A 24,835-nucleotide genomic window follows, 5' to 3' on the forward strand; every position below is an offset into this window, starting at 1 on the left:
ATGAAAGGTCTTATAAAATTCTACCGTATAACCATCAGGTCCCGGAGCTTTACCTAATTGCATAGCCTTGGCTATCTCCTCTTGTTTAATAGGTGCATCTAACATATCGGCATCTTGAATCAAAATTTGGGGTATTTTTAACCTTTGCAAAAATTTATTCATAGTCATAGTACTATCAGAGAATTCAGATTTATAAAGATTAGAATAAAAGTCCATAAGTATCTTATTAATTTTATCAGGATCTAAAGTTTCTGTTCCATCTGGTCGGCGAATTTTTAAAATCTGTCTTCTGACCATCCCAGCCTTTAACTGACACGCTAAAAGTTTAGCAGAATTTTCCCCATGTATATGAAATAAACTTAAAAATTTGTTGTTCAATGGGAAAGGTCAGAAGTAAATCATACTGTGATTGAAGTTCGACTCTTTCTTTATATAGGTCTTCAGAAGGTTTAACTGAATATGCTTTATCTATCTGTTTAATTTTATTAATAAGCACTGACAATTCTGCTTTAGTTTTCTTTCTCAAGGCTGCTGAATATGAGATTATCTGTCCCCTAAGAAAAGATTTTAAGGTGTCCCATATAACTAGATTTGACATTCCTTCAGTTGTATTAAGTTCAAAAAATATAGAAATTTGCTCCTTATTAAAATTAACAAAAGCTGGATCCTGTAACAATACGGGGTTCAGTCTCCACTGTGAGATTTTCAAAAATCTATCGGAAAGCTTAAAGGTTAACTTTAAAGGCGCGTGATCTGAAAGTGCAATAATGTCATACGCACATTCAACAACGGAATTTAACAGACGTGTATCTAAAAAAAGTAATCAATTCGAGAATATTTATGATGGACGTGTGAAAAAAAGAGAAATCTTTACCATTGGGGTGTTTATATCTCCAAATATCGACAAGGCCATATTCTAATAAAAAAGCATTAATAGAAGTTGCCACTTTATTAGGATGCGATGGATTGGTTGATGACCTGTCAATCGCCGGATTTAAACAACAATGAAAGTCACCACCCATGATCAGCTTATATTCATTGAGATTCAGTAACTCTGAAAAAAGTTTCTTAAAAAAGTCAGAATTATCTATATTAGGTGCGTATACACACACCAGAGCTACCTTTTGCTCGCATAATAAACCAGTAACAATTAAATATCTTCCAATCAAATCTGTAGTAGTATTAAGGTGTACAAAAGGGATTTTGGGACTAAGAAATATAGAAACGCCTCTTATTTTACTATCCGACAGCGAGTGAAATAAGGGCCCTTTCCAAAAGCAAAAAAACCTGTCCTCATCCTGTTTTCGTATATGATTTTCTTGCACAAAAATAATATCAGCATTAAGTGTTTTTAATTTCTTAAAAATCTTTTTACGCTTAATGGAATGATTGACACCATTCCAATTCCAAGATATTATATTGATTTTATTAACATCCATGTTTAAAATTGAGTTTAATATTGTATAGAAGAAATGCTACGCAAGTACATATTAAACTAAAAGGCATGGGTACAACCAGGCGTGGCGCATTTACGAAAGAGAAATCCATCAAAAGAATTGCCCAATCAAGAAAAGAACCTACTCTAATAGACCCCTCCCCCCTCCCGCCACCCAATAGAATGAAACAAGGGAACCAATAGGCTGGTCCCATGCTAACTAATAACCTTTGACCCTGTTCTCCATCTTGCAGCTCCGTATAATAAAAAAAAAGCAAGAATCCCACAGAAAATAGCCATAATAAAAGGCACAAACAGAATTCAACTACTATAATGTTATGTCTAACATTAATAAAAACATAATCAACAATGGCCATCTTAGAATCAGCTAAAGTAGCTTAAACATATATTCAAAAGAAGGAATAAATCCGGGCGACTAGTGTTATAAACAATATTCTTTCTCTCGAAAAAGAAAAGTAAATGAGTAAATATGTAAAACAGACCTAAAACTATAAGTATTGAAGCAAATAAAAGAAATAAGGTTAATACACAACAGGTCCTACACGGACCACTAAAGTACAATACTATAAAGGTTCCCTACAAGACAGTTATATATGTACTAGTTATTAATAAAATAAAGAAAAAAATTAAATCGACCACATCCCATACCAGAGAATGAAAAGGTATAACATGTACTTAACTCAAAAGCTCCATAAACAACTCATACAGCAGATACTTTAAAATTGCCTTTTGAATAATCGGTGTAACTTTAATATTTTATTCAGTAGGCTTAACTTTAAGGTTTTTAACATACTCCCATCCTTCCTGAGGAGAGTAGATTCTCAATGATTGAGATTTTTCAGGAGAAATTATCAGCTTTGCTGGAAAGCGAAGGGAGGGATTTAAATTTAATTTATACATTTCACTCATAACTTCTCGATATTTCTTCCTTTCGGCAAAGATCTCAGGTGAATAATCTTCAACTATACGAATTTGTGTTGAATTGAAGAATAATTTCCGTTTCTTTCTGGCTTCTCGAATAATAGCTTCTTTAGTCGTATAATAATGCAAAGAAAGTACAACTGCTCGAGGACGTAATTCGGCAGAACGCCAAGAGAATGGAATTCTGTGAGCTCTGTCAATTAAGGGTCTAGCTTTGAGGGTCTCATTGAAAAGTGACTACAGCATATCTGAAAAGAATTTTAACAGATCGCCAGCTTCAGTATTTTCCGGCAGTCCCAGAATACGCAGATTCCTCCGACGCCCTCTACTATCTAAATCAACCATTCTTTTATTCGTTTTAGATAATTCTGAAGTAATTTCATTGATTTTCTTTTCCACTGAAGATATCTTCATTCCTTGATTGTTAATAGTTTGCTTGAATAGATCATGCTCAGTCTCGATTCGGGTTGTAGTCTGCTGAAGTGTTTGAAGTTGAGAGTCCAAGTTTTCCAGAGAGTCTTGAATCGTAGAAATAGCTTTTTGGAGCTTCGCGTTTGAACTGGCCAGCTTATCAATTTTAATATTAAGCGATCCGAATTCTGACTTCATGTCTTGTATTGAAGAAAATATTCCCGCTAGCGTAACAGGTTCCTCCGTTTCCTTGGTTTGTACCGTTTGCTCCATTTCAGGGAAAGTTTTGCTGCTACACAATTCAATACTAGAACGACTTTTTCCGGCCATTGTAATTAAGTCGTGAATCCTTCAGTAAAAATAATAAATCTTTCAGTAGAAGTAGTTCCCTCCTCGACTAGGAAGGGGAGGAGGGAAGAGAAGAGAGCGGTAGTGATAGGGGATTCTATAGTCAGGGGGTAAGATAGGAGATTTTGTGGGGAATATCGGGAGTCTCGGATGGTATGTTGCTTCCCTGGTACCGGGGTCCGAGACATCTCAGATCGAGTGCAGGTTATTCACGAGAGGGATGGCAAGAACCCAGATGTTGTGGTCCATGTAGGGACCAATGACGTGGGTAGAATGAGTGAGGGGGTCCTGCGTAGTGAGTTCCGGGAGTTAGGTGCGAAGCTGAAGGGCAGGACCTCCAGGGTAACAATCTCAGGATTGCTACCTGTGCCACGTGTGAGTGAGGCAAGGAACAGAAGGATTATACAGATTAATACGTGGCTGAGAGGATGGTGCAGGAGGGAGGGCTTCAGATTTTTAGATAATTGGGCTTTGTTCCAGGGAAGGTGGGATCTGTTCCGACGGGACAGTTCACACCTGAACTGGAGCGGTACTAACATTCTTGCAGGAAAGTTTGCTAGTGCTTCTCGGGGGAGTTTAAACTAAATTTGCAGGGGGCAGGGATCCAGAATGCGAGAGAGGATAGCGAGATGAAGAATAAAGGACAGGTGGGGATTACACGGTTCCGGAATATTAAGTGTGTAGTAGAGAAAGGTGAAGCGGAACAAGTGATAAGGAGGACACATGTACAGAGGGATGCTCTGACGGAACATGAAGTTAAATGTGCAGAAAGAATAAGTAAATTTAGGAAGGACAACAAAATTCAAGGGGCGTATAGCCCGATGGGAGTTTGGGGAGCTGGGTTAAGCACAATAGGCAGCGATTCAAACAGAGAGAGGAGAAATGGGCTAAAAATTCTATATCTGAATGCACGAAGTGTCAGAAATAAGGCGGATGAGCTTGAAGCTCAGGTGCGAATGGGTAACTATGATGTTGTTGGGATAACGGAGACATGGCTGCAGGGAGATCAGACCTGGGAAATGAATGTACAAGGGTATACGCGCTATCGTAGGGACAGAAATGTGGGCAGGGGGGTGGGGTGGGAGGAATGAGATTCAGTCCTTTGCAAGGGGGGACATAGGGTCAGGAGAAGTAGAGTCTGTGTGGATAGAACTGAGGAACAGTAAGGGCAAAAAGACCCTAATGGGTGTTGTCTACAGGCCACCAAACAGTAGCATGGATATTGGGTGCAAGTTGAATAGGGAGTTAACATTGGCATGTGGCAAAGGTAATGTCGCAGTAGTTATGGGGGATTTCAACATGCAGGTGAACTGGGAGAATCAGGTTGGTGCTGGACCACAGGATAGGGAGTTTGTAGAGTGCCTACGGGATGCATTCCTGGAACAGCTTGTACGAGAGCCGACCAGGGACAAGGCTATTCTGGATTTAGTGTTGTGTAATGAACAGGATTTGATAAGCGATCTTGAAGTAAAGGAGCCATTAGGAGGTAGTGACCATAATATGGTAAGATTTTATCTGCAATTTGAGAAGGATAAGGGCAGATCAGAGGTGTCAGTGTTGCAGTTGAACAGGGGAAACTATGGAGCCATGAGGGAGGAGCTGGCCAAAGTTGACTGGACGGATAGCCTAGCAGAAAAGACAGTGGAACAGCAATGGCAGGTATTCTTGGGAATAATGCACAAGGTGCAAAATCAGTTCATCCCCCGGAGAAGGAAGGATTCAAAGGGGGGAAAGGGGCCACAGTGGTTGACAAAGGAAGTCAGAGATTGCATAGCATTAAAAAAAAGGAAATATGACAGAGCTAAGGTGAGTGGGAGGACAGATGATTGGGAAATTTTTAAGGAACAACAGAATTTAACTAAAAAGGCAATACAGGGAGAAAAAATGAGGTACGAACGCAAGCTAGCCAGGAATATAAAGGAGGATAGCAAAAGCTTTTATAGGTATGTGAAGAGAAAGAAGATAGTTAAGAACAATGTTGGGCCCTTGAAGAATGAATTGGGTGAAATTGTTATGGGAAACAGAGAAATGGCAGAAGAATTTAATAAGTACTTTAGATCTGTCTTCACTAGGGAAGACACAAGCAATCTCAAAGATGTATGGATGGGCCAAGGACATAGGGTAACAGAGGAAATGAAACAGATTGACATTAGGAAGGAAATGGTGATGAGTAGACTGATGGGACTGAAGGCTGACAAATCCCCAGGTCCAGATGGTCTGCATCCTAGTGTACTAAAGGAGGTGACCCTGGAAATTGTTGATGCATTGGTAATCATTTTCCAATATTCCTTAGATTCAGGATCAGTTCCTGAGGATTGGAGAATGGCTAATGTTATCCCACTTTTTAAGAAAGGAGGGAGGGAGAAAACAGAGAATTATCATCCTGTCAGCCTAACATCAGTAGTGGGGAAGATGCTAGGGTCCATTATTAAAGATGAAATAGTGGCATATCTAGACAGCAGTGATAGGATTGGGCCGAGCCAGCATGGATTTACCAAGGGCAAACCATGCTTGACTAATCTATTGGAGTTTTTCGAGGATGTAACCAGGAAGTTAGACAAGGGAGATCCAGTGGATGTAGTGTACCTCGATTTTCAGAAGGCATTTGATAAGGTCCCACATAGGAGATTGGTGGGTAAAATCAGAGCTCATGGCATTGGGGGGAAGATATTGACATGGATAGAAAACTGGTTGGCAGATAGAAAGCAAAGGGTAACGGTTAATGGGTGTTTCTCAGAATGGCAGGTGGTGACTAGTGGGGTGCCTCAGGGCTTGGTATTGGGACCACAGCTGTTTATGATTTACATCAACGATTTAGATGAAGGCTTTGAGAATAACATCAGCAAGTTTGCTGATGATACTAAGCTGGGTGGCAGTGTGACATGTGATGAGGATGTTAGGAGAATTCAGGGTGACTTGGATAGGCTGAGTGAGTGGGCAGATACTTGGCAGATGACGTTTAATGTGAATAAGCGTGAGGTTATCCACTTTGGGATTAAGAACAGGAAGGCAGATTATTATCTGAACGGTGTAGAGTTAGGTAAGGGAGAAATACAAAGAGATCTAGGAGTCCTTGTTCATCAGTCACTGAAGGTGAATGAGCAAGTGCAGCAGGCAGTGAAGAAGGCTAATGGAATGTTGGCCTTTATTACAAAGGGAATTGAGTACAAGAGCAAGGAAATCCTTTTGCATTTGTACAGGGCCCTGGTGAGACCACACCTGGAGTATTGTGTACAGTTTTGGTCTCCAGGATTAAGGAAGGACATCCTGGCTATAGAGGAAGTGCAGCGTAGATTCACGAGGTTAATTCCTGGGATGTCTGGACTGTCTTACGCAGAGAGGTTAGAGAGACTGGGCTTGTACACGCTGGAATTAAGGAGATTGAGAGGGGATCTGATTGCAACATATAAGATTATTAAGGGATTGGACAAGATAGAGGCAGGAAATATGTTCCAGATGCTGGGAGAGTCCAGTACCAGAGGGCATGGTTTGAGAATAAGGGGTAGGTCATTTAGGACAGAGTTAAGGAAAAACTTCTTCTCCAGAGAGTTGTGGGGGTCTGGAATGCACTGCCTCAGAAGGCAGTGGAGGCCAATTCTCTGGATGCTTTCAAGAAGGAGCTAGATAGGTATCTTATGGATAGGGGAATCAAGGGATATGGGGACAAGGCAGGAACCGGGTATTGATAGTAGATGATCAGCCATGATCTCAGAATGGCGGTGCAGGCTCGAGGGGCCGAATGGTCTACTTCTGCACCTATGGTCTATCATTAAAACTAGAAGGGATCTGTTAGTGGGATATAAAATATATTAAAAAAGAGAGAGCCGCTAGAAACGCGACCTGCTCCATGTGGAGAATCCGCAAGTTACAAATGATGGAATTGATGGTTTTGTATCAAAGTTTTCAGACAATACGAACACAGGTGGAGGGGCAAGTAGTTATGAGGAAATAAAGAGGCTACAGAAGGACAGACAGATGAGCATAATGGGCAAAGAAGTAGCAGGTGGAACACAGTGTCGGGAAGTGTATGGTCATGCTCTGTGGATGAACAGATGAAAGGGTTGACTATTTTCTAAATAGAGAGAAAATACAAAAAAATTGAGGTGCAAAGGGATTTGGGAGTTCTCAAAGGATTCCCTAAAGGTTAATTTGCAGGTTGAGTCTGTGGTGAGGAAGACTGATGTTATGTTAACACTCACTTCAAGAAAACCAGAATATAAAAGCAAGGATGTAATGGTAAGGCTTTATAAAGCACCAGTGAGGCCTCATTTGGAGTATTGTGAGTAGGTTTGGGCCCCTTTTCTTTGAAAGGATGAGCTGAAACTGGAAAGGGTTCAAAGGAAGTTCACAAAGATTATTCCAGGATTGAATGGCTTGCATAGGAAGAGGGTTTGCCAGCCCTGGGCCTGTATTCACTAGAATTCAGAAGAATGAGTGGTAACCTCATCGAAACCTATCAAATGGTGGAAGTCCTTGATAGAGTGGATGTGGAGATGATGTTTCCCATGGTGAGGAAGTCTAAGACAAGACGACACAGCTTCAGAATAGAGCGATGTCCTTTTAGAACGGAGATGAGGAGCAATTTCTTTAGACAGGGTGGAGAATCTGTGGAATTCTTTCCCAGAGACAGTTGTGGAGTCCAAGTCTTTATGTATTTTAAAGGCAGAGGTTGATAGATTCTTGGTCAGGACGTGAAGGGATACCTGGAGAAGGCAGGGGATTGGGCCTCTGAGGAAAATTGGATCAGCCACGATGAAATGGTGGAGCAGACACAATGGGCCAAATGGCCTAATTCTGCTCCTATATCTTATGGTCTTATCCAAAGATGGAGGTCTCTGAGAGTGAGCATTCAGAGTTGCTCAGCACTAAAGACACAGTTATTCCTCATCTGTCTGCCCTCACAGGGTGATGGTGAGCCTCTCACTGAAACCCCTCCTATTCTCATGATGATGCTGGGTTGGGACTTGACGATGTGAACCCAGAAACAATAAACTTCTGCCTCATACGTCAGCTGACACTGTGATGTCATTGTGATGTCAATGTATGTGAGTCATTATAACACTGTCATTAAATGACGGACATTGAGACTCACAGAGATCACTGTGTTACTGGGGCTACAGTAATCAGCCAGGCTTAGACAAACTTCCAAATGTCCCCTTGATCTCTCAACTATCACACACTGTCCTTTGCTCTGCTCCACTCACCTTTCTCTGCACAGAAGTGATTTACACATTTTAAAATTTCCCAGTCTGATTGAAGCTCATCGATGTAAAACAGTTACTCTCTTTCTCCCCAGATGCTGCCTGACCTGCTGAGCTTTCTCAGCTTATTCAAATTTTACTGAAGACACTCAGAGCACTGGAACTGGAGTTGACAATTTACCCCCTCCAGCTCTTCAATGGGATCCTGTCCCAACTCTACACTCCAAACTTAATGGGGTTTTGTGGGGGTTGGACCCAGATCCTCCAGGATCCAGACACACATCTGGGAAATCTGCATCCCACTCACTCAAATAGTCAAACTGAAAGAGAAGGCATCAGCAAAGTCAATGAGGAGTCTGGGAGGTTGGAGGGGAGAGGAAACAGAAATCAGCACCATGAGAATCTACAGTTGCTGTCAGAGTCTTTGGGAGCCTTGAAGATGAAGATCGGTAATTAACAGCTGCAGGAACAGTGATGGTAAACCCACTGGTTCCGGGAATGCCCAGTGCGGTATAATTACCATGCAGTTCCCCTATAGGAGGGTATGACACAGAATAATTCTGTTGCCCACCTCTGACATGGAAATCTTGTCCAAGTACCAGGGTGATCAGTGTTCACAGCACCGAGTCCAATTTCCTCAGTGAACATGACAGTTTTTCCAAGTTTAAGTTCAAGTTTATTGTCATTCAACCAGGTACATGTATACCAGCAAACAAAACAATGTTCCTCTGGACCAAGCAGCACAACACACTCAACACAGAAAGTGGTATTATCACAACTACATTAACAAATAATAACGTGCATTTCCTTCCAGGAAAAACAATTCCCAACAGTCAAATAAAATACCAGTCTGAAACTGAATATGGTATAAATTAGGGTGTGTGTGGTTGAGAGGAAACAGTATAGCAGGGCAGTAAGTGGAGGGATTGAGGGGAAGATAGATGTTATGATGAGCAAGTCTATGCAAAGGGACAGACATGGCCAGGTTGATGAACAGAAGTTTGTCTTATGACTCCAGAAGAAAAACTTAGAGCCTGGATCACTACACAGAATTATGATGTTGTGTGTGTTACATGGCTTGATTGTAAGAGGGACAGACAATAGACAGTAGGTGCAGCAGTAGGCCATTCGGCCCTTCAAGCGAGCACTGCCATTCAATGTGATCATGGCTGATCATACACATCAGTACCCCGTTCCTGCCTTCTCCCCATATCCCTTGACTCTGCTATCTTTAAGAGCTCTATCTAACTCTTTCTTGAAAGCATCCAGAGAATTGAGCTCCACTGCCTTCTGAGGCAGAGCATCTCATAGATCCACAACTCTCTGGGTGAAAAAGTTTTTCCTGAACTCCATTCTAAATGGCCTACCCCTTATTCTTAAACTGTGGCCTCTGGTTCTGGAATCCCCCAACATCGGGAACATGTTTCCTGCTTCTAGCGTGTCCAATCCCTTAATAATCTTACATGTTTCAATCAGATCCCCTCTCATCTTTCTAAATTCCAGTGTATACAAGCCCAGTCACTCCAATCTTTGGAGACAGGACTGGAAGCTCAACATTCCTGAGTTTGGATGTTTTAGATGAGATATGGAGGAATGTAAAAGGGTGGAGGGTTTGCTTTCATACTCAGGGAGAGGGTCACAGCTGCACTCAGAGAGGACATTAGAGGGCTTATCCACTGAGGTAATATGGGTGGAGCTCTATCACTCAGATGGGGTTCAAAGTTCAAAGTACATCTATTATCAAAGTGTGTTTACTGTGGACAACCTTGAGATATGTCTTCTTACAGGCAGCCACAAAACAAAGAAACACAATGGAACCCATTGGAAAAAACCCACACAACAGAGAAATGTGTGATAAAAATAAACAAGTTATTCAAACAATAAAAGTCAGCAACACAGAACGTGAACTGCAGAGCCTCTGAAAGTGCATCCACAGCCACGGAGCCAGTTCAGGGAAATTACAGGCTGGTGATTGTCATCCAGAAAAAGTGTCATCAATAGAATAGTTAGTAGTCTTGTTTGCTGCCTGTAAAGTGTTGCTGTGTCTCACCAGCGCCATCTTTACTTATACTATGGGCCCAATAGACACTGGGAGATAGAAGAATGGATACGTAGACAGATTATCAAAAGGTATAAAAGCAACAGGGCTGTCTGAGTGAGTGACTTCAACTTCCACAACACTGACTAAATTTCCTTCACGTAAGAGTTCTAAACGGGGCAGAATTTCTTCAGTATGTTCAGGAGAGTTTCTTGAAAAAGCACGTGACTTGTCCCTGGAGAGGATGGATCATCCTGAAACTTGTTTTGGGAGATGAGTCCGTACAGCTGACTGACATTTTATGGGAGACCATTTTGGCATACGTGATCACATCTACTTATAAAGTTGTGAATTATACATTATTTATAGCTTATAAGTTATAAATAATTATAAGTCTGGACCTTGTGGGAAAGTATGAACTTGGGTAAAGGCAATTCATGACATTATCAGAGAGGAGCTAGGGGAAATTAATTGTGAGCAGCTGTTATTGGACAAGTCCATATCTGACGTGGGAGTTGTTTAAAGACCAGATGATCAGAGCTCAGGACTGGCATGTACCAGTCAGGAGAAAGGACAAGAATGGCAGGGTAATAGGACCTTGTAAGACAGAATGTTATGAGTTCATTCAAAAAGAAAATAAGCTAATTTACGATTTCAAAAGTTCAAAGTGCAAAGTACATTTATTATCAAAGTATGTATACTATAAAGAACTTTGAGATCGTCTCCTTACAGACGGCCACAGAACAAAGAAACCCAGTGGAACCTATTGAAAACAAAAAGACCATCAAACACCAAATGTGTAGAATAAGCAACAAATTTCCTGTCTGAACAGTTACAATTTAGGAAGCAAAGATCAGACCGTACCCTTGAGGATGGAGGTAGCAGGAGAGAACCTAGCAGGAGATAAGGTTGGCAAAAAGAGGCCGTGAAATGTCCTTGGCAAGTGGGAATAAAGAGAAACCTAACACATTTAATACATATGTTGAAAGAAAGAGGAAAACTAGGGAGGGTGTAGGACCACTAAAGATCAAAGGAGTGTATCTATGCTTGGAGTCAGTGGATGTGGCTGAGGTACAGGATGAGTACTTGGCATTGTATTCACCAGGGAGGAGGCCATGGAGCACAGTGAGAGCAGTTTGGGCATGCCAATGTACAGGGCATCTTGAGATCAGGAAGGAGGGGTGATGGATCTTTTGAAGAGCATCAAGGTGGATAAGTCATCAGGGACTGACAGGATACTGTATATCCCAGGTTACTGAAGAAGGCAAGGGAGGAGATGACTGGTGCCTTGACAAGGATATTTTTGTTGCCCACACTAACAACAGATAATATTCTGGATCTCTGGGGATTAGCTGATAATGTCCCTTTGTTCAGGTGGGAAGTAGAAATAATCCCAGAAATGATTGGTTCATGAGCCTTGCATCAATGGTAGAGGATTCTCAGGCATGGGATTTGGGCACGTTTGGAAAAACATGGCCTGACTAGCAACAGACCGCACGGCAAGTCATGTATTCCAAACTCAGCTGAGTTTTTTTTGTGGAGGTGACAATAGTGTTGATGAGGGTAGTGCAGTGAACGTTGTCTAAATGGATTTTACTGAGGCATTTGACAAGGCTCCTCATTGTCTGGCGATCCAGAAGGTTAAGATACATGGGATCCATGGTGATTTGGTGGTTTAGATTCAGAATTGGCTTGTCCACAGAAGGCAGAGGGTCGTGGTGGAAGGATGTTATTCTGGCTGGAGATCCATGACCAGTGATCCATGCTGTGTTTTTAAATGCAGTTGAATGTGTTTGGAATGTGCTGCTGGGAGAGAAGTGGAAGCAGATACAATAGTAACGTTTAAGAGGCTGTCAGACACATGAATATACATGATAGAGGGATATGATAATGTACAAACAGAGAGAATTAGTTTAATTTGACATTCTGTTTAGTATGGACACTGTGGGCTGAAGGGCCTGTTCCTGTGTTGTACTGTTCTATGACGTCTGCTTCCTTGTCCCGGGCTCAACCTGCAAAATAGTTTCTGTCTAACCTGTCACTCAGCACTAATATCTTCAAAGCTCCAATCATATCTCACCATAGCTGTCTAATCTCCAAGGAACAAACCCCTGTTTCCATGAAAGCTCCAGCCTCAACACAGATCCTTGTGGATACAATTGTTCACCTCCTGCTAATTCCAGTACCCACAAATTGTCCCCATCCCTTCCCTTCCTTGATATTTTATATCAGGGATCGATATGGTATGAAATGCCAGGGATTTTATGAAATGTTTTCTGGAAGTTCCATCACTCAGTCCGGTTTACCTATGTGCCCTCCAGAGATTTATCTGACCTGTATGTGTTCAACTGACCTGTGCTGTGTTTCTGGTGGTTCTGAACTGTTGATGTTTGGCCATTGCTGTCTGAACCTCCAGCAGGTTTCCCTGCACCCAGTTGTAGGGCTGAGGACTGCAGATGCTGGTGGTCCTGATAAAGCATCTGACAATGTACTGACTGAGATACTCAATGCATTCCAACCACCCTGCAGAGAACTGAGTTCATCATTTTCATACAAGTTTATTTGACCACATACCTGAAATCGTAATGCTGACAATCCAGGCAATGAAGAAACAATCCCTGAGTGTAAGATCATAGACGAATTTACACTTCATCCAAATTCCGAATGTGTGTGAACCTTTTCAAAAATAAAAAGATATTTACAACATTTGATAACCACACAATATAAATGATGTAACACATGCATCAATGGACAAATGTCCCGGTAACAGAGCTTGACTCAGGTTGTTTCGATTGGTGATGATATTGCATGTCCTAAACATCAAGCAACCCAAACAACTCTGAAATGGATCAGATGTCAGAGCTTTGGATTGAAGGAGGTTCAGGAGTTCACTCACCACTGCAGCAAATGGGGAGCTCAGAGAGACACAAAACACAGTTTGTGGCTGCTACCAGGATTTGTTTTACATTTGATAACTTAGATAAACCCTCAGCCAGTGACTGTGCATGTGGAAACAGATAGACTGCAGCTTCCCTCTGGACATGTCCAGCAGATAAGGCAACAGCCACTGTCGATATTCTCTGCTGTATTCCCTCATGATCTCAGGGGCTGAGACTGACATCAAGTTGCCAGTGTTAACTAAAACCAACCCCAGCTGTAACACTGAGGTTCCACTGTTTGACTGTGAATCCTGTTCTGATGCCGAGGACTGGAACAGCTGCTCACAGCATCAGGCAGTGGCTTATTCCAACATTGAAACTAAACAGCTCAAGGGTACAGGCTGAACTGTCCAAATGCTGAGATATTTAATACAGATAAGGGGAGAGGTTGTCCAGGACATCCAGTGGTGAGCAGTGCACACGATCCAAGGACACCTCTCTTGTAGTGGTTTTTGTTCATTTCCAATTGCTCTCAAGAAAGGGGGATGGAAGAGCTGGTTTCTTATATTGCACCCACCACCTAAATTCCCACCCTTTTCAGACCCCACATTATTGAAAAAGAATTTCTCTCAATTTCCTCACAAATGCTCTTTCACACTCCCAAGCTTATTGTCCACATCACAGGAGTTACTGAGGTGTTGAATCAAACCCTCTTCATATCACCAAATCCCCTTTCCCCATTATAACTATAACTCATTCACCTGAGACTCTGCCCTTTCACACAACTTCCATCAGTATTCACTCAAGATTAACAGGCCTGAACACTTGTCTGTAAACTGGTTTAACTAATCTCCAAAATATTCAGCTATTGCCCAGTGAACAGTTTGAAGATGAACTGGAATCCAAAGTTATCCCCCAGGTCATCACCCTGATGTTTTTCAACGATATGAACCAAACCGTGAATGTTTGTGTAAAAATAAAACAAGCTGCATCAGGTCTCAACCTGAAATGTTCACAACCCCTTTACCTCAGACAAGAGAAAATCTGCAGATGCTGGAAATCCGAGGAATACACACAAAATGCTGGAGGAACTCGGAGGCCAGGCAGAACAAAGCAGAGTCGATGTTTTGGGCCGAAACCCTTCGGCAGGACCATTTTGTGTGTGCAACCCCTTTACCTTCACAGATGCTGCTGACCCACCGAGTTCCTCCAGCAACTTGTTTTCTGTTCCTGATCCCAGTGTCATCAGTCTCCTGTCTCCATGGAGACTTGTGGGTCAGACTATTCATCAGCCTCTCTCCTTTCTTTGTCCTTGTTGCCCATCATGGAATTTTATCTCAGTCTAGATTTCATCCCACTACCTCCCCACCAGTGCCGGATTAACATAGTACAAAAGTAGAATATGCTATGGGCCACGCATTTTCGAAGGCTCCGCCCGCACTAAATGCTTGCAAGCTGCAGTCTGGTGAAATCGGCATCTCACCGTATTCTCACAACGATCTGGCAACACTGTTGTTTCAATGTCAGGGGAACTGCATGCTGCATGGTATGTGTATGCAGGCATGTGTTGGCTCCTTGCTGTGTTGTGGTGACCTTTGTGCTATCTCCCACACTCCCAAGCCGCTGCAACATGGGCTGTTATGCCGCTGGAGGGTGAGCAGTCGCGGTGAGCCTGCGACAAGGGATGTGCAACTCAACAGTTTTAGGTGACCCAGTTCCTGATTCCTCATTTTTTTCCTGAGTTTGGGTAGTCCGAACCAGCCCAGGAACATACAAGATTAGATTAGGTTGTGAGTTTCAACCTGTGTTTCCCAATTGAGATGAGTTTCATTAAGCAACTAAACAGATAATTTTCAGAACACAGCCACAACAGTCACATAAATGTTTTATTGTTCACTAGTCTTTGTTGATACCACTACTTAGCTTTTGTAACATAAACTATTTATTTTTAAATGCATATTTCATTAATTTTTTTCCATTGCAGATAGCCATGAGCAATAGATTCAGAGATATTGGATGTCATTATGCTTCTGGATGTGCAAAAGGTAAAGCGAAGAAAGAAAAAGAAAGAAGAGACCAACTTGTGATATCAAAATCACGTAAGTTGACAGAATATTTTGATGTTCATGGAGATAGTGATGGTGCTATAATGGCTGAAGCTGGAAATATAGGAACAACTAGTACTAGTGCAGCAGAAGGCATGATACAGCAACAGCCAGCATCCATTGAATGCGAAAGAACAGGTGAAAAGAACAAGTACTCTAATGATATTGGTGAATGGCCAAACAATCTAGATGATTGTGATCGTGAATATTGGATAGCCAAGGGAAGTAATGAATGTCAACATGACTTCTCTCATCCATGCGACTGTATGACAATGAAAGGAAACCTTGGCACTGTCAGAAGTCTTATTTTACTTATGTTCATAAGCCTACAAACAAGCAACATGCAAGAAATTGGTTATGCTATTCAGAAAGCAAAGGAAGCCTATTCTGTTTCCCATGCAAGGTTATGACTTCAGGATGTTCATCAAAGTTCAGTGAAGAGGGTTTAATGACTGGAAAAATGCAAACTATCTATTACATTGACATGGAGAAAGTTCCTCACATAGACAAGCTTTAATTTCACTGTCAATGCGTAAAAATAAAGCAAAATGTGTCGATTCCCACCCTGTGAAAGAAAAGGAGACAGAACAAATGTATTGGCACACACTTCTAGAGCGAATAATTGAAGTTGTAAAGTTTCTAGCAGAATGAGGCCTTTCATTTCCTGATAGTGAGGAAACTGGTGGCTCTCCTCATAATGGAAATTACTTGGGGTTGTTAGAATTACTGGCCAAGTTTGACCCTTTTCTGGCAGAGATAAATGCTCATGCAAACAAAGGAAGGGGACATAAATCAAACAACATGTGAGGAAATCATCAATCTGATTGGATCCAGCATACTGGATCACATTATTGGTGAAGTGAAGAAATACAAGTATCATTCTGTTCCATTGGATTCTACTCCAGATATATCTAATGTGGACCAGCTGACTTTGACTGTGCACAATATCTTGCTGTCTGGACCAGTTGAAAGATTTGTGAAGCTTTTGGATATGGAAGGTCATAGTGCTGCACAGCTCGCTCAAAGTTTACTTGACTTAAAGGAAAATGACATTGATATAAAAGACTGCCGTGGTCAAAGTTATGACAATGCCAGCAACATGAGTGTCAAGTACAGTGGTTTACAAGCACGAATTAAAGAGCTGAATGAGTTGTGGATTACATTCCATGTTTTGCACATTCACTAAATTTGGTTGGAGAATGTGCTGCTGAATGTTGTCAAGAAGCATTAATTTTTTTTCAATTTGTAGAAAGCCTGTACACATTTTATCTGCTTCTACTTATTGGTGGGATCTCCTTTCTGCTGCATTATCTGATGGTGGTGCTCATTTGCCCATTGTGAAAAGAACGTCAGATACCAGGTGGTCAGCTCGTGCAGATGCAACAAAAGCACTTTTACACAGCTTTTCTGCAATAAAACAAGTCTTGGATGACACCTCAAATAACAATGATCAGAAGGCAGAGTGTCGACAACAGGCTCGTGGACTGCTTTCAACCATGATGAAGTTGGAAACAGGAATAATGGTCATATTGTGGGATTAAGTATTACAGCGTTTTCAAATGACCAGTGCTTCTTTGCAATCTTCTGGCCAAGACTTGAACACAGATTGTGCACCCTATGAATGCTTGCATGGATATATTCAAGCTATGTGGTCTACTTTTTCAGACATTGAGCAAAAAGCCAAGGGTCTGACTAAGTGTGAAGATTATCAACAGCAAACTTGAAGAAAACACAAGCACAATCGCATGTATGATGATTTCAGCGCTCTTGATCCACTTGTTAAATCTCAAACGCCTTCTCAGAAGTTTAAAAGCCGAACATTTCTTGCCATTATTGACAGCTTGCTTTCTGCCCTGTCAAAAAGGCAGAAAGCTTATCTAAAGGTGAATGGTGTTTTTGGATTCCTTAATCAGTTACAGTCCTTTACACCTGAAGAGATTGTAAAGAGGTCATCAAATCTTATTAAATCATATCTGGAAGATCTGCAAGAAAATCTTGATGAAGAATTTGTGCAGTTTACTGAACTGTTGAAAACTGATCTTGCTTCTCATATTGGCACCAAACAAGACCTTGTAGAGTTACAGTTGTACCGTTTGACAATTCTTTGGAGTCATGTTTTCCAAATGTAGAAAATGCCTTGTGAATCTATTTGTCACTCATGGTTACCAACTGCAGTGGAGAACGCTCATTTTCAAAACTGAAAAGAATTAAAAATGAACTAAGGAGCACCATGGGTCAGAACAGATTGAACAATCTCACTCTAATGAGCATTGAACATAAACTTCTGCGTAAAATAGACATTTCCAGTATCATTGACAAATATGCTCATGTTAAATCTAAAAAATGTAACTTTTAAATTGTAGTTTTGTTACTTTTGATATCTGAAATTGATACCTACATGTAAGTAATACTGAAGTGTCAGACATTTGTCATATAATCTGGCTGTATAGCAAATTAAAAAACTCAATTACTTGACTATGCAAGTAAATAATTTATGTTTTAATACTTACATGCATTTTTTTAAATTTAGGGCCTCTTTGTGACATATGCTACAGGCCCCACACTAGCTTAATTCGGCCCTGCACCCCACATTAAACTTATCCATGAAGCATACCTTCCATTCATTACCAATTTCCCTTCCAGCACTGAATGTTAACAAATTTGACAGGACTGATCTTCCACCTATTAAACCTCCAACATTACCCCTCTCATAGACCAACCACTAACCACCCCCCACCCCACATCAAGATTCCCACTGTCATTGTAATTGAGTTTCTCCATCACCAGCCTACCTTTCCTCGTTACAAATCCTTGTTGCCATCTCCTAAGTCAGTGGGAAATTTGATGTTTGAATGTCTGGGTTCCCAGTCCTGTTACAGTAGTGAAGCAGTTTTGGTCACCCTCCTACAGGAGAGATGCCATCAGCTGGAAAGTGTGCACAGGAGACTTGTGTAAGGATGTTGCCAGGACCTATAGAGTCATGGAAAAGTACAGCACAGAAACAGGCCCTTTGGCCCATCTAGTCTATGTTGAACCATTTAAACTGCCTACTCCCTCTGACCTGCACCTGGACCATAGCCCTCATACCCTCCCATCCATGTACCTATCCAAACTTCCCTCAAACATTGAAATTGACCTCTCATGCACCACTTGTGCTGGCACTTCAATGTCGACTCTCACGACCCTCTGAATGAACAAGTTTCCTCTTAAACTTTCACCTTTCACCTTTCCAGTTTAAGATGGCACTACCAAAGGCATGAGACAGCTTACTGCTAGTTCAAAAGCAAAGGAATTTGATTAAAACCATTATTAATAACAGTTTATTTTACATAAATTGTGGTAAACTACCACCACAAGCAATGAAGAAGGAGCGAAGGCAAAGCGAATTCACGGGATGTGCCTGCTGGTGCACTGCAAAATCAACACACTTTCAACCACTGAGGTTTGGAGGTTCAAAAGTATTTTTGTGGGTTCATTTGTTCTTTTACTTTCTTATGGACATGTGTGTTTTTATTCTTTGCACATTGGCAGTTAGGCAGTCTTTTTTTAATATCTATGGGGTCAGTGTTTGTGTTTCTTTGTTTCATGGCTGCCTGTTAGGAGATGAATCTCAAGGTTCTATAATGTTTACACACTTTGATAATAAAATGTACTTTGAACTTTGAATTTAAACACCGGCTCAGATAGTCTGGGGGTTTCTCTCTCCATGACGCTAAGGCTGTGAGACTGCCCCTGGTTGCTGTGCTTCGTGTCTGTGAACTTTGCAGCTGTTTACCCCGTTACACTGATGAAGTGAATACCGAGGCTTTGGGCCTACTCCAGGCTGCTCCAGGGATTTGGATCTAAAGACTCAGTTTGGTTGGGAATGCTGTTGTTGTTGCTCGCTTCTATTGTTTATATGATTTGTTTTGGTGTTTCTGTTTCTCTTTCTCTCTGGGCACTGGGGAGTTGGTCTCATTTTCTTCAATTGGGTTCTTTCGAGTTCCTTGCTTTGTGACTGCCTGTAAGCAAACAAATCTCAACCTTGTATTATTTCTACATTCTTTGATAATAAATGCACTTTGAAACTTTGATCTTTGAAACTTAACCCATGACCTCTATTTGTCGATCCACACAGCCTCAGTGGAAAAATCCTGCTTGCACTTACCCTATCTGTACCCTTCAAAATCTCTGTCAAATCTCCCCCCAAACCTCTACTTTCCAAGGAATAAAGTCCTAACTTATTCAATCTTTCCTTATAACTCAGGTCCTCCAACATCCTTGCAAATTTTCTCTGCACTCTTTCAACTTTACTTACATCTTTCCTGTTGGTAGGTGACCAAAACTGCACACAGTGCTCCAAACTGGGCCTTACCAAAGTTTTAGACAACTTCAACCTAAGCATCTCCTGTACTCAATACTTTGATTTATGAAGGCCAATGTGCCAAAAGCTGTCTTTATGACCCTATCTACACATAACACCACTTTCAATGAATTATGGATCCCTTTGTTCTACCACACTCCTCAGTGCCCTACCATGCACCCCTAATCCTGGTGTCATCTGCATATTTACTGATCCAGTTAACCACATTATCATCCTGATCAGTGATATTGTTGAGAAACAACAGACCCAGTGTTGATCCTGTGACACTCCACTAGTCACAGGCCTCCAGTCAGAGAGGCAACCACTGTCTGGCTTCTCCCACAAAGCCAATGTCTAATCAGTTTACTATCTCATCCTGAAAGCCAAGTGTCTGAACCTTTCTGACGAACCTCCCATGTGGGACCATGTCAAATGTCTTGCTAAATTCCATGTAGACAACATCCACTGCCTTGCCTTCATCAGCTTTCCTGGGAACTTCCTCAAGAAACTCTCAAATATTGGTTAGACACATACTATCACGCACAAAGTCAAGCTGACTATCCCCAATGATAAAGCATCTTCTGATCAGAGAAATTCAGTGATAAGCTTGCAAAGATTGTCATTAATGAAAATCTAACACCAGAACAAGTTTACAATGCTGATTGTTTTATACCTTAAAATAAAAAAAAATACAAATACAGTGTGCTGTAATGTTTTTATGAAAACACGACGTTGTAACTGGAGACTGAAATCCTGCCGTTGTTTGTTGTTCAGCAGCTGATTCAGGTATTCTCTGATGCTGCTGTACTGATTTGTTACCCTGCATACATTATATTTTCATTATATTAGTGTTGTGCAATAATTTTTACTGTGATGTACAGATGTGTGATGAACAAGTGTAAGACAAAGTCTGCTTACCGGTAGCACATAAATTCAGAGTTGGAAATGATGGCGATACTAAACTATCTCATTATATATTCCAAAATCTGAAACACTTCTGGCCCCAAGCATTTCAGAGAAGGGTTACTCAACCTGTATATTGTGTTTGAGGCAGGAACATTAACAACACTTAAAAGGTCCCGGACCAGTCAGGTGTGGGGCCTTTAAGGCTCATCGCCATGTCTGAAAGTGAGGCCGGAGAGGGGAATCCAAGCCAGGCTGAAACACAGGGGGATGAGGCCTCCTCTACCCGGCATCCTGTTGGCAAATGTGCCGTCACTGCAGAACAAAATCACGGATCTGAGGGCAAGACTGCTGCATCAGAGGCAGCTGAGAGTCGGCTCAATTGTATGCTTTATGGAAACGTGGCTTTCTCCAGACACGCCGGATGCAGCAGACAGACCAGAGGGATTCACGATTCACAGAATGGACCCAACTGCTGACTCGGGGAAGGCAAAAGGAGAAGGTGTGTGTTTTATGGTTAACTCTCTGACATGAGTGGTTTGAGTGGTGGGTGATCTGGGAAGGGTCCAATGTAGCTGGAAGGTGGGATTTCATACGATCCATTACCAGCTGCTCAAAGCACTTCATGATTGTTGAGGTCAGTGCCACTGAGTGGTAATCAATTCGGCCAATTACTGTCTCTCTCGGACACTGAAATGATGGTGGCTGCCTGGAAACCTGCAGGGACAGTGAACTGTTTCAGAGAGATGTTAAAGATGTCTGTAAAGACCTGTGTTAGCTGGGTTGGACAATCCCTCTGCATCCCACCAGGTCTGTTGTCTGGCCCTGCACCTTTGCATGGGTAATGAGAAACCACATTTGGTCAGATTACAGATTGATGAGCATCTGCAACCAGTCTGAGTTGGCATCGGGGACCAGGGTCGACCACGGGAAGAGTGAGGCCACGCTCTTCAGCATGGTTGTTATTCTGGGTGGGGGTCTGTGACTCGTGGTGTTTTGTAGGTATCTGTGCTGGGACCTCTGTTGTTTGTAATGCAGAAGTGACTTGGATGGAAATTTAGATGGTAACTTTTTTGATGACAATAAAGAATATTGGCAGGGTTGCTGACATTGTACAGATATTGTGTGCAGTTTTGTTTGCCCAGTTGTAAGAAGGATGTGGAAGCTTTGTAGCCACTCTCGTGCCTTCTTTGTAATTGTATGAAGATGTTGGGCCAGGATAGATCCTCAGAGATGTTGACACCCAGCAACTTGAAACTGCTCCCCCTCAGCAAGCTGTTTACTGTTTACCTGTGCTGCACACTACATGCACTCTGGATTATGTTTTATTAATGTATTTGTGGTAATATTTTGTTTTCTGCACTGTGAGTGATCTGTGTTTTGTGGGTGCACCATGGTCTGGAGGAATATTTGTTTCATTTGGTTGTATTATGTACAGTCAGATGACAATAAACTTGAACTTGTGTCCTATTTAACTGAAGATAATTTTAACTCTTGTATAATCAGTTCACTCTACAATAAATGTGACATTCTGTTACCTTCTCTGATTACTTGCTGAAGCTGAAATTGTCCCAGTTGCTAATGATGCCCAGTGAACCCAGCTCCCTCTGCATCTGCAGCCTCTCCCCATTTCAATAATACACTCCTTCGTTTTCCCTGACAAAATGAACAATTCCACATTCTGCCACCTTACACTCCATTTGTCAGATGATTTGCCCATTCTCATCACTTTGGACCCTCCATATGTCCTTATCACAATTTACTTTCCTCCTCATGCTGGTGTCAAATTTAACCACCATATCATTGGTACCTTCATCTCCCACAGCAAGAACATTACAGAAAATTATGAAAATCTCTGTTCCCAGAACCAAGCACAGCGGCATCCACTTTTACAGATCTACTTGACAGATAGACCTCAGTATGTGCGGTTGGGAGATTGTAAGTCTGACACGGTGCTCAGCAGCACAGGAGCACCGCAGGGAACCGTACTCTCTCCGGTCCTGTTCACCCTGTACACATCAGACTTCCAATATAACTCGGAGTCCTGCCATGTGCAGAAGTTCGCTGATGACACGGCCATGGTGGGGTGTGTCAGGAATGGACAGGAGGAGGAGTATAGGAAACTGATACAGGACTTTGTGATATGGTGCAACTCAAACTACCTGCGTCTCAATATCACCAAGACCAAGGAGATGGTGGTGGACTTTAGGAGATCTAGGCCTCATATGGAGCCAGTGATCATTAATGGAGAATGTGTGGAGCAGGTTAAGACCTACAAGTATCTGGGAGTACAGTTAGACGAGAAGCTAGACTGGACTGCCAACACAGATGCCTTGTGCAGGAAGGCACAGAGTCGACTGTACTTCCTTAGAAGGTTGGCGTCATTCAATGTCTGTAGTGAGATGCTGAAGATGTTCTATAGGTCAGTTGTGGAGAGCGCCCTCTTCTTTGTGGTGGCGTGTTGGGGAGGAAGCATTAAGAAGAGGGACGCCTCACGTCTTAATAAGCTGGTAAGGAAGGCGGGCTCTGTCGTGGGCAAAGTACTGGAGAGTTTAACATCGGTAGCTGAGCGAAGGGCGCTGAGTAGGTTACGGTCAATTATGGAAAACTCTGAACATCCTCTACATAGCACCATCCAGAGACAGAGAAGCAGTTTCAGTGACAGGTTACTGTCGATGCAATGCTCCTCAGACAGGATGAAGAGGTCAATACTCCCCAATGCCATTAGGCTTTACAATTCAACCACCAGGACTTAAGAACTTTTTAAAAGCTATTATTAATGCTTTTTGAGAGAGTGATTTAGATGCATATCATATTTTTACTGAGTTAAGTATTGTATTTAATTAGTTTTGCTACAACAAGTGTATGGGACATTGGAAAAAAGGTTGAATTTCCCCATGGGGATGAATAAAGTATCTATCTATCTATCTATCTACATCCTGACAACCAGAAAAGACCCATTTATGCCAACTGTCTTCTTCCTGTTTCACATTCTCCACAATAACCTTTGATATGACACCATAGTAAATGTTCACTGGAAATCTAAACACAGCAGATCCACCTTTACCCACAGCACGTTATCACTGTAAAAAGAGGCCAGTAAATAGATCAAACATGATATCCCTCTCACAAAACCATGTTGATGTTTACTGATTCAGGGATGTTTGTTTTAGGTGTCCTGTTATTATGCCTAATGCTTAAAATCTCATCTGTGCTCTCAGAACCTGCTGAATCTGTATACCTCACATTCCCTGACCCAGTTCCACAACAGTTTAGTCCAGATGCATTTGAAATTTCTTCACTTCTCTAACTCTCTTCTCCTGTGAACTCCTGATATTCATCTCTCCACCACTGGTGTGAGTGCTTTGATTTACCACAAAGACCAAACTCTGAATTTCCCTGTCTGAAACTCTGCACTTGTGCTCCTCCTTTCAAACCGAACTCTATGTTCAGTCCAGGGTCCCCGGCATCATTATTGTTCCCTGTGACTTGCTGACGTATTATTTTGCAATTTGCCTCTGAAGCTTCACGGTACTTTTCATTATATTAATGCCAGAAGCTGGAGGTTTTGTTACTGATCTTGAACTATAATCTGTGTTGTAAGTTTATTTGTGAAGTGGACTTGGCCAGGAAGTTCCTGAATGAGGACAAGAGGAAGGAATAACAATATTTTGAAGTTTGTTTTATAAGTTTTAAAGGAACTTAGGGGTAAAAGACACAGAGCTGAAAGCTGCTGTTGAATGAAAATGTTGTTGTAAGTATCCAAGAGAGACACAACGGAGACAGTCCTACTCCTTCCCAAACTCGTCACAATCAGGATCATAGGGGGAACCTTTCCCTCGTTCCTCAGCTCCAAACGGATTGTGTTACATTGAAATTCAACACAATGTGAAACACAAACGTATTGAGTCAGCCCCTCTCAGAGCCTCTTCTATTAAAGACCCACTGGAGTCAGTTCAGAGACAATTCTGAACTATTTCCAGGCATTCTCTGTTACTGCAAAACATCACCTCATAACTGAAATGAACAGGACAACTTTACCCAAAGCAATACACACAAAATGCTGGTGGAACGTAGCAGGCCAGGCAGCATCTATAAGGAGAAGCACTGTCAAAGTTTCGGGCTGAGACCCCTCGTCAGGACTAACTGAAAGGAAAGTTAGTAGGAGATCTGAAAGTAGGAGGGGGAGGGGAAAATGCGAAATGATAGGAGAAGACCAGAAGGGGTGGGG

The 24,835-nt window shown here is 41.8% G+C and overlaps 1 protein-coding gene across 1 annotated transcript in view; it reads right to left on the reverse strand.

Moving 5' to 3' along the window:
- Window positions 1-24,835, reverse strand: part of LOC140721498 (uncharacterized) — a 366,186-nt gene that overhangs the window by 247,972 nt on the left and 93,379 nt on the right. Inside the window, exon 8 of the mRNA XM_073036317.1 lies at window positions 12,950-13,051. Coding sequence (XP_072892418.1) covers window positions 12,950-13,051 — 102 coding nt within the window. The remainder of the gene's footprint in view (window positions 1-12,949; window positions 13,052-24,835) is intronic.

This window comes from Hemitrygon akajei, chromosome 2, assembly GCF_048418815.1.
Source record: "Hemitrygon akajei chromosome 2, sHemAka1.3, whole genome shotgun sequence".
Taxonomy (NCBI): domain Eukaryota; kingdom Metazoa; phylum Chordata; class Chondrichthyes; order Myliobatiformes; family Dasyatidae; genus Hemitrygon; species Hemitrygon akajei.